The 11,270-nt window shown below is 47.6% G+C and overlaps 1 protein-coding gene across 1 annotated transcript; it reads left to right on the top strand.

Moving 5' to 3' along the window:
- Positions 1 to 1,328: 1,328 nt before the first annotated feature.
- LOC129694452 (NACHT, LRR and PYD domains-containing protein 3-like) lies at positions 1,329 to 5,701 on the top strand. The gene is made up of 5 exons (XM_055631169.1): positions 1,329 to 4,126; positions 4,491 to 4,577; positions 4,961 to 5,131; positions 5,287 to 5,454; positions 5,614 to 5,701. The coding sequence occupies exons 1-5, from the start codon at positions 2,373 to 2,375 to the stop codon at positions 5,699 to 5,701; spliced, it is 2,268 nt and encodes a 755-aa protein (XP_055487144.1). The 5' UTR covers positions 1,329 to 2,372.
- Positions 5,702 to 11,270: the final 5,569 nt, after the last annotated feature.

Here is an 11,270-nt window from a genome sequence, read left to right as displayed (position 1 = left end):
TCTGCACAACAATGTTGACGTTGATGTCAACATAATTTTCCCGTAATTATGACTCGCGTTTTTTATATGTTCCTCTGTGTGTTTCTCTAAAAAAACTCTGAGAGATGTGTTTTCCAATTTCCAAATGGAATTCCAGCATCAATGAATGCCTTGCACAGGCCACTCGAAAACTCAGATTTGCGACTCGAGCCAGCAGTAAATGTAGTGAGGAGACAAGCTTGGGTTTTCGCTTGTGTAGTCAACATCCCAGCGATATCAACATTGACTTCTCTAATTTTAGATAGCCCTTGGCTTCTCCCTCCTTCCCCTCACCCTTTGCAGCTCTCCTTCTAGACCTACTGCCGCTGCCTCTTCCTTTCTTTTTCCCCACCCCCCCCCCCCCCCACATCAGTCTGAAGAAGGGACTCGACCAGACACGTCGCCTATCCTTCTCTCCATAGATGCTGCCTCACCTGCTGAGTTTCTCCAGCATTTTTTGTCTACCTACGAATTTTTCCAGCATCTGCAGTTCTTTCTTAAATAGATCTTTGAGAAGGCTGAACCAGCGGGCAGCGGCATGAACAAATGAATGACCGACGGTGGAGCCCCCGGTTTCGCCATGGTGGTGGAAATGTTCTTGAAAGTTATAGTACGTTAACACGTTAATAATAACACTAATATTAATGTGCTAACGTAGAAAATGTCATTGAAATTGACGGCGGCAGCGACCCGACTTCGGAGGTTAGGCCGCGGGCCCAGTAGACGACATCGTCGGGAGCTCGCAGGTCACAGGTTGGAGACCTGTTTTTCTGTAGCTCCCGCGGCAACAGCTTCTTCCGCTGGAGAGCGGCAGCTTCGACCACCCCGGGCCGCGGAGTTTGAACCGGCTCGTTCGCGAAGCACGGTTGAGCCGCGGGACTAAAGCACCATCACCCGGTGGGGGTCACAACTTCGGAGGCCTGGATCGCCTCAGCGCAGAGGGAAAACAAGGCAAAGACTTAAGATTTTTGCCTTCCATCAGAGTGAGGAGGTGTCTGGTGAACTCACTGTGGTTAATGTTAAATTTGTGTTTGTTGTGTGTGTTGTTACTTTATTATATGTATGACTGCGAGGAAACAACATTTCGTTCAGACCGATAGGTCTGAATGACAACAACGTTTCCAAGATCCAATAAATCACGGTACAACTAGAGAAAATAGCACGACCTTTGAGCAAAACGGCAAAAAAAAGGCTGATTTAGGCACTCGATCGTGAAAAAGGCATTATCCTGGTGAAATCACCAAAAAGGCATGAAAAGGCACATGGCATTTATGGCAAAATCCTGGCTCTACTCACCACATGTTAATCAACTTATTCCGGGGGTGATTCTTGTAAATCTCCTCTAGGCCCTCACCTGCGCCAGCGCATCCTTCCTGACATTTGGGGCCCAACATTTTTCACAATACTCCAAATGCAGTCTAATCAGCGCCTTATAAATCACAAGGAAACCTGATGTTAAATTCTCGTTTTAGTTCCCTCAGTCCCTACAGAGCTGTATTCCACGGGTTACGTGTCTACAGAATGGTTGGTCATTAAATAGCAAGAACAGGTTACTTCAGTCGATTTGCATGTACACATAATAATACCCTAAAGTCAGCTCTTCATTCATCAAACAGCAAATGATCTCGGCAGGTCTGTCCACGGACTCACAAGTTTGGAAGGGCTCATTATGACTGAATATGCTGGAAAACACAACTACCCAGTAACAAGTGTAGAGCAGGGTATATAATGCAGATAAGTTGGGACAAGGAAAGTGTGACACAGATTGCAAAACTCAGTCTTGCGGCGGGACTCGTATTACCTGATATTTAACCGAATACTTGACATAAAATAACAACGAATGCTTGCCAGGACTCTGCTTCAACGTCTCCTGTTTCTAAATAATAAGTCTGGAGATTGCATATTCTTCATTGGACAAGGAATATATTGAGCAGGAAGTGTATTAACAGTTCCCCATCTATTTCACTTCTACTTTTCCTGTCCAATTTCATTTTTGGACATTTTTCACCCGAACATAGATTTCCTACATATGTACTATTCAGTCTGAAGAATGTTCCTGACAGGAAATATCATTTATCCACGTAGTTTAGAAATGCTGGTGCACGTCTCCCTTTGACTCTCCACTCTCACCTCCCAGTGACAATCCTCTTCCACTACTACTGCCTCAACTTCCTCTCCCGTATATTACTCTTCCACTTCTTCCCCTGCCTTCCTTTACCCTCCCCTGTAACCATATTACACTTGTTCACACCTCTTTCTTCCCCATTAGCAGATTGATTTAATTGAAGGGCAATGAACATATTATTGTAATCTTGAATGCCGAGTTTTGTGTTGAGACATCTAACATTGTGCAAATGTCCGTCTGTTCCGTGCTAGATGTTCAACAGAAACACAAAGAGTCTCTGCGAGCACAGACTGAAAAGCTGAGAGTGAACACCATCCTGATGAAGGGGAAGGTTAAGGTTTTCCAGCTGCTTGATCGATACGCTGAGCTCACAATCATCTCCACTGTTCGTGATCGGACACTGGTGGAACATGAGTTGCTGGCAAGAGGCCGGGACCATGAAGAGTGGAGAGATCAATGTCTCCAGAGAGAACTGGAAAAAATCAAGACTGATCAATTGTTCCACAGCAGTTTTTCCCGGAGTAAATCCGGATCTGGGAGTTCAGCATCAGTGGCCGGAGTCGCGGGGATCGGAAAAACAACAATGGTGCAAAAGATAGTTCATGACTGGGCCACGGGTAAAATATACCAAAACTTCCAGTTTGTCTTCAGTTTCAAATTCCGGGATTTAAACACGCTTAATTGTTCAATAAACCTGTCCAACCTGATAGTACTTTTCTACCCTTACTTGAGGAACGCACTGGATTATATCTGGAAGAACCCAGAGAGATTGTTGTTTATATTCGATGGTTTAGATGAATTTAAGTGCAAGATAGATTTTGCTGACAATTGCACAGAACTGCAGCACAAGTGCCCAGATCCCGATGTCCGTTGCAAGGTGTCTGACATTGTATACAGTTTAATACAGCACAAGCTGCTCCCAGGGTGTTCAGTGCTAGTGACAACCCGCCCCACTGCGTTACATTTATTGAAAAAAGCAGATATTAGTGTCTGGGCAGAAATCCTGGGATTTGTTGGTGAGGAACGGAAGGAATATTTCACCAGGTATTTTGAAGATCAGACGGTGGCAGCAGCTGTTTTCAAACATGTGAAGGAGAACGAGATCCTGTACACCATGAGCTACAACCCCTCCTACTGCTGGATCCTCGGCCTGACACTGGGCCCCTTCTTCACACAAACACACCGGGACCCGCAGCGAGTTCCCAAGACCATCACCCAACTATATTGCTATTTTATTTACAACATCCTGAAAAACCACGGCCGTGAGATTGAGAGCCTCCGTGAGGTGTTACTGAGGGTTGGTCAGATGGCCTTCCATGGAGTGTCCGAGAAAAACATTGTGTTCACAGATGGAGATTTGATCAAATACAATCTGCAGCCTTCCCAGTTCCTGTCCGGGTTCCTGATGGAACTTTTGGAGAGAGAGGATTCAGCCCGGAGCGTGGTGTACACCTTCCCGCACCTCACCATCCAAGAGTTTGTAGCCGCACTCGCACAATTCCTGACTGTAGATCCCAGGAATATCGTGAAACTCCTGTCTGAAGCCCACAGCACGACAGACGGGCGATTTGAAGTATTTCTCCGTTTTGTCGCTGGTCTCCCCTCCCCACGGACAGCTCGGGTCCTGGAGGAGTTTCTGGGTCAATTTCCTAATGAAACAATCTGCCGAGTGATTGACTGGGTGAAGGAGGAGGTTAAACGCCAGGCTGGAAACACATGGAGTGAAGCTGATAAACGGAGCCTCCTGAACACGATGCACTACCTGTTTGAGTCTCAGAATCCTGCACTGGCTCAGCAGACACTGGGATCTGTAGAAACACTTTCATTCCGTGGACTGGGACTGACCCCGATTGACTGTGCGGTCCTGTCTCATGTCATCAGGCACTGTGATACAATCAAACACCTCGATCTGAAGGACTGCCGCATTCAGTGTGAAGGTCTCCAGCGGCTGGGACCAGCTCTGCACAAGTGTCAGGACTTGAGGTAACTGTCCGTTTGATGCTAACACTGAACTGTAAAATTGTTCCACTATTTTGTTCTTCCGTCCAGCTATGGGGCCGAGCGGCCGTCACTGTGCACCCCTCCTATTTTACCTTTCTGTGGGCGCTGTTGGTCGACCCCGTCCCACCCTTCCCCGGGTCACGCGTGTCGCAGCCGTTTTCTGCACAGGGAACATTTCCCAGTCGTCAAGGTATGAGATTAAATGGTGAAATTCACCGATCACCACAACGACAGAAATTTATCCAATAATGTGCTCAGTTGCTTTCCAGAAATATCCGTTTGAGCGAAGTTATCCCAGCCCGGGGTTTGTATCAGTTTGTTTCTTACTCTCTCTATTTGTGTTTAGACTGGGATTCAACGATCTGGGAGATTCCGGAGTGAAACTTGTGTCCGCGGCTCTGAGGAACCCGGACTGTAAAATACAGGAACTCAAGTAAGTCACAGACTGTGATAGATTGTGTTTATAGTCACTGGGTGTCTGACGCTGAACATTAATATCATCAGTTATGCCCCTGTCCCACTTAGGATACCTGAACGGAAACCTCTGGAGATTTGCGCCCAAACCAAGGTTTCCATGCGGTTCCCGGAGGCTTTTGTCGATCTCCCTACCTGCTTCCACTGCCTGCAACATCCGGCGACAACATGCAATATCAGAGAACCGCACGGACTCATTGGGTGAGGCGCAAAGTCTCCAGAGGCTTCCATTCAGGTTTCCTAAGTGTGACAGGGACATAACTGTGTTACTGATAAACACTGGGGATTTTCACTGTCTCCTGTCTCTCTGTGTCCCTCACCCTCACTCTCTCTCATCTCCAGGCTGAACAGTGTCGGTCTCACAGATTCTGGGGCAGATGATCTCGCCTCCGCTCTCAGTACAAACCTCTCACTGACAGAGCTTTGGCTCGGTGCTAACAGTCTGGGAGATTCCGGAGTGAAACTGGTGTCTGCGGCTCTGAGAAACCCGGACTGTAAAATACAGAGACTGTGGTAAGTCCCAGGCTGTGAAAGATTGTGTTTACACTCACTGGGTGTCTAACACTGAACATTAATATGATCAGTAATTGTGTGACTGATAAACACTGGAGATTTGTACCGTCTCCTGTCTCTCTGTGTCCCTCATCCTCACTCTCTCTCATCTCCAGGTTGAACAATGTCGGTCTCACAGATTCTGGAGCCGAGTATCTCGCCTGCGCTCTCAGTACAAACCCCTCACTGACGGAGCTGGAACTGACAAACAACACCCTCACAGACCGATCTGTCCCCGCTCTCCGCCGCCTTATACTGACCCTCCCGAGACTGGAGCGGATCAGGTGAGTGTTTGTGTTTATGTTTAATATAACAAAATATCAGGGGATCCGTCCGCGGGCTTCTTTCACCTGTGATGTTGTGCTCAATGTGTTGCTGAAATATGAACCACAGTCCCTGGTATTGGCAACGTTGTTTCATTTTTATTCATGAACTTGTTTCAGGCTGGGAGCGAATAAGATCAGTTCGACTGGGAAGAAGGAACTGAGGTCGCTGCAGGAAGCCAGGCTCGGTCTGAGAGTGGTCATGTGAACATCTGAGGGTGCAAACGTCACCGGCCTGAGGAAAGGAATATCGTTGGCCGAATCCTCGTACTTCCATTTAACAGCTGCCTTCCCTTTTAAACGGCTGCCCTCCCCTTTAAACCCCGACGCTTCCCGGGCCAGGCGGGCGGGTGGTGACGTCAGAGGTGGCCCTGCCTACTGTCATGTGGCCCGGATACAAGGCGCTGCTGCTGGTGCCGGATATCCGGTGCTGCCCCCAGTGGGGGACAGGGAAATTGCAGCTGGACCTGCAGGATTCCCGGTTGTGACGTCATCATCAGCGACCCCCGCTCCTGCTGCGGATTGATGGTGACACCACCAGCATTGTTCAAAATGTCCATTCATACAGCAATGTCTGTTACTGGTTTAGCATGGAGAGGAGGAGAGGGAGATCTCATTGAAACATAGAAACATAGAAACATAGAAATTAGGTGCAGGAGTAGGCCATTCGGCCCTTCGAGCCTGCACCGCCATTCAATCTGATCATGGCTGATCATCCAACTCAGTATCCCGTACCTGCCTTCTCTCCATACCGCCTGATCCCCTTAGCCACAAGGGCCACATCTAACTCCCTCTTAAATATAGCCAATGAACTGTGGCCTCAACTACCCTCTGTGGCAGAGAGTTCCAGAGATTCACCACTCTCTGTGTGAAAAAAGTTCTTCTCATCTCGGTTTTAAAGGATTCCCCCCCCCCCCCCCCCCCCCCCCCCCTTATCCTTAAGCTGTGACCCCTTGTCCTGGACTTCCCTAACATCGGGAACAATCTTCCTGCATCTAGCCTGTCCAAACCCTTAACATATACGATTGTATAGAGGCTTGAAACATGTTCCCGATGTTAGGGGGAACAGAACCAGGGGCCACAGTTTAAGAATAAGGGGTAAGCCATTCATAACGGAGACGAGGAAACACTTTTTCTCACAGAATGGTGAGTCTGTGGAATTATCTGCCTCAGAGGGCTGTGAAGGTGGTTATCAGGATGCTTTCCAGAGAGAGTAAGATAGGGCTCTTAAAGATAGCGGAGTCAGGGGATATGGGGAGAAGGCAGGAACGGGGTGCTGATTGGGAATGATCAGCTGTGGTCACATTGAATGGCGGTGCTGGCTCGAAGGGCCAGATGTCCTACTCCTACACCTACTGTCCATTGTCTAATGTCTATCATATAACATATATATATATTGAGAGGGAGAAAGGGAGACATTGAACAACAGGGAGGGGGATTGAGATATTGTGCCGAGGGAGAGAGAGAAAGATAAAAAGATAACGGGACAACGAGGGATACAGCTCATCCAGTGCCAATCTGAAAATGGGAATTAGGATTGTTAAACACAATCATAAACGGCGGATTGAGGAGCATTTCCATAACAACTCTGACCCCAGGCGCATGTGGCAAGGAATCAAATCCCTTGCCGATTACCAGAAAGTTAACACCCCTCCCCCAGACAACGCCACCCTCCTTGACGAGCTAAACCACTTATATGCTCGCTTTGACCGGGACAACAAAACCCCAGCCTTAAAGTTGCTCCACCCCCGAATGAACAGCCTCTCAGCCTCTCCACCTCTGCTGTACAAGACGCACTGAGCAAGGTGAATGAGCGCAGAGCTGCCGGCCCCGATGGCATCCCTGGCCGGGTGCTTAGGGCATGTGCTGGACAACTATCCCCATTCCTCGCCGACATTTTCAATCTGTCACTGGCCCAGGGTGTTGTCCCCACTTGCCTCATGTCATCAACCATTGAGCCAGTGCCCAAACAGTCAGCTACAGGGAGTCTCCGCGATTCCCGCCCCGTGGCACTCACCCCTGTCATTGCTAAGTGCTTTGAGCGGCTGATCGTGGCTCACCTCAAAGCCTGCCTCCACCCACACTGGACCTCCATCAGTTTGCCTACCGGACCAACAGGCCTACAGAGGACGCCATATCGGCAGCCCTACACTCTGCCCTGACCCACCTGGACTACAACAACTCCTACATCAGGATGCTGTTCATTGATTTCAGCTCCGCCTTTAACACCGTCATCCCAGCCAGCTTGATCACCAAACTCAGTGGACTTGGCATCTCCACCTCCCTCTGCAACTGGACACTGGACTTCCTCACTAACAGACCACAGTCTGTTAGGGTCAATAACCTCACCTCCTCCACTATAACACTGAACACCAGAGTGCCACAGGGCTGTGTGCTCAGCCCTCTCCTCTACTCCCTCTTCACCCACGACTGCATCCCAAAGTACGGATCCAACGCCATTATTAAGTTTGCTGACGATACCACGGTGGTAGGACTGATCAGCGACAACGATGAGTCAGCCTACAGGGATGAGATCCAGCACCTGACAGCCTGGTGTGCCAACAATAACCTCGTCCTCAACTCCAAGAAGACGAAGGAGATTGTTGTTGACCAGGCAGACCAGAGGAGGCAGTCATACCCCCTTCCATATAAACGGGACTGAGGTGGAGCGCGTCTCCAGCTATAAATTCCTCGGAGTACTTATCTCGGAGGATTTATCCTGGTCCCTCAACACCTCCAAGCTGATCAAAAAGGCACAGCAGCGCCTTTACTTCCTGAGGAGGCTCAAGAAAGCCCACCTGTCCCCCCGGATCCTGACCAACTTTTACCGCTGTACCATAGAGAGTATCCTGACCACCTGCTTCACGGTATGGTACAGCAGTTGCACTGCTGCGGACAGGAAAGCACTACAACGGGTGGTGAAAACAGCGCAGCACATCATCGGTGCCCCGCTCCCTGCCATGGATGCCCTCCACCGAAAACGGTGTCTGAGACGGGCTGGGAAGATCATCAAAGACCCCTCACACCCCACCCATGGACTGTTTGCCCTCCTCCCATCAGGAAGGCGGTACAGGAGCCTCAGGTCACGTACTAGTAGGATGAGGAACAGCTTCTACAATAATACAATCACATTGCTGAACTCGGAGTCCCGCCGATAGATTTCTCCGGTCCCTCCGTCCCCATTGTTTAATTATACTGTATTTTTTGATTATTCTGTATCTTCTCTCTTTCTATTTTTTTAATTTCTTTATGCACAACTACTACAGACTGACGCAAAACTGCATTTCGTTGTACTCATACTTGTATTTGTGCGAATACATTAAAGTTGAATTGAATTGAATTGAGAGAGAAAGATAGAATGAGAAAGGGACAACGACAGAGTGAAGTGGAGAGAGAGAGTGACCGAGAGAGGTAGAGAAAGGGAGAGAGGTGGAGAGATAGAGAGAGGGGAGAGAAAGAGAAGGGACCGATAGAATAGGGGGGGGAGAAAGGTGGAGGGAGAGAGAGAGGGCGAGAAAAAAAGGGTAATGAAAGAGAGGGGGTGAGAAGCGGTTTGAGAGAGAGAGGGGGGATCGAGAGAGAGGAGATACAGAGGTGGTGAGAGATGAGCAGAGGGAGAGGGAGAGAGAGGTGGGAGAGAGAGAGGAGGGAGAGAGAGAGAGAGGGGAGAGAGAGTGCGACAGAGATAAATGGAATAGAGAGCGAGAGAGAGAGAGAGAGAGAGTGATGGAAAGAGAGAGAGAGAGGGAGAGAGGGGGAAGAGAGGGAGAGAGAGAGAGAGAGAGAGAGAGGAGAGAGAGAGAGAGAGAGAGAGAGAGAGAGAGAGAGAGAGAGAGAGAGAGAGAGAGAGAGAGAGAGAGAGAGAGAGAGAGAGAGAGAGAGAGAGAGAGAGAGAGGAGAGGGAGAGTAGAAGAGAGTGAGAAGAGAGAGTAGGGGGAGAGGGAGAGGGTGAATGAGAGAGGGGAGAGGAGAGAGGAGAAGAGAGGAGAGTGGGGGGGAGAGTGAGAGAGAGAGATGACGAGAGGGGAGAGAAGAGGAGAGAGAGGGAAAGAGGAGGGGAAGAGAGAGAGAGAGGAAGAGGAGGAGTGAGAGGGATAGAGAGAGAGAGAGAGAGAGAGAGAGAGAGAGAGAGAGAGAGAGAGAGAGAGAGAGAGCGAGAGAGAGCAGAGGGAGAGAGAGAACGAGAGGGAGAGAGAGATAGAGAGAAAGAGAGAGAGGGAGAGAGAAGGATATATATATATATATACAGTGAGAGAAAGAGAGAGAATAAGAGAGAGAGAACGAGAGAGATAGAGTAAAGAGATAATCGAGAGAGAGAGATAGAGGGAGAGAGATAGAAGAACATAGAGAGAGAGATAGATATATATATATATATATATATATATATATATATATATATATAGAGAGAGAGAGAGAGAGAGAGAGAGAGGGGAGAGAGAGGGAGAGAGAGAGAGGGAGAGAGAGAGAGAGAGAGAGAGAGAGAGATATAAATATATATAGAGAGAGAGAGGAGAGAGAGGAGAGGGGAGGAGATGGGAGAATGTCAATAGTAGTTAATAGTAAAAATTGGAAAGTCATGGTTTTCAAGGTAAATTGGACACTTGGTTCGGAAAAAGAGAGATATCTACAATAATTATAGGCAGCATGCAGTAAATAAGCTGCTTGAAGAGTATAAAGAATGTAAAAAGAATCTTAAGAAATAAATTAGAAAAGCTAAAAGAAGACATGAGGTTGCTTTGGCAAGTAAGGTGAAAGTAAATCCAAAGGGTTTCTACAGCTATATTAATAGCAAAAGGATAACGAGTGATAAAATTGGTCCATCAGAGAGTCAGAGTTGACAGGTATCTGCAGAGCCAAAAGAGATGGGGGAGGTATTGAACAATTTATTTCCTTTGGTATTCACCAAGGAGAAGGATATTGAATTATGGAATGCTATTTATTGCCATTCAAACCTAGGTTTGAACGAAATTACATTTACTACATTTTTTTACATTACAAAATACCCAAGACCCCACTTAACACAGTTTACATAAACATCCATAACAGTGAGTCTCCAACACATCCTCACTGTGATGGAAGGCAAAGTCTTATCTCCTCCCTTTGTTCTTCTCCCGCGGTCCAACTGCAGCATCGAGGCGAACTGGAAATTATGAGGTTCAAAGAAAAGGAAGTACTGACACTTTTGAAAAATATAAGTACCGGAGGATTGACGCACTGCGCATGTTGTTCCATTGATTAATAAGGTGTCTAAGAATGAACCTAGCAATTATAGACCTGTTAGTTTGACGTCAGTGGTGAGCAAATTAATGGAAAGGATACTTAGAGATAATATATATAAGCAGCTGGATAAACTGGGTCTGATTAGGAACAGTCAGCATGGATTTGTGCCTGGAAGTTCATGCTTGACTAATCTTCTTGAATTTTTTGAAGAGGTTGCTCGGGAAAATTGATGAGGTTAAAGCAGTGGATGTTGTATATATGGACTTCAGTAAGGCCTTTGACAGCGTTCCTCACGGAAGGTTTGTTAAGAAGGTTCAATTGTTGGGTATTAATGGTGGAGTAGCAAGATGGATTAACAGTGGCTGAATGGGAGAGGCCAGAGAGTAATGGTGGATGGTTGTTGGTCAGGTTGGAGGCCAGTGACTAATGAGGTGCCACAGGGATCTGTGTTGGGTCCACTGTTGTTTGTCATGTACATCAATTATCTGGATGATGGTGTGGTAAATTGGATTAGTAAGTATGCAGATGATACTAAGATAGGTGGTGTTGTGGATAAT

The sequence above is a fragment of the Leucoraja erinacea genome, unplaced genomic scaffold (genome assembly GCF_028641065.1).
Source record: "Leucoraja erinacea ecotype New England unplaced genomic scaffold, Leri_hhj_1 Leri_676S, whole genome shotgun sequence".
Lineage (NCBI taxonomy): Eukaryota > Metazoa > Chordata > Chondrichthyes > Rajiformes > Rajidae > Leucoraja > Leucoraja erinaceus.
The sequence above is the reverse complement of the archived record's forward strand: the minus strand, read 5'-3'. Positions and strand labels throughout refer to the sequence as shown.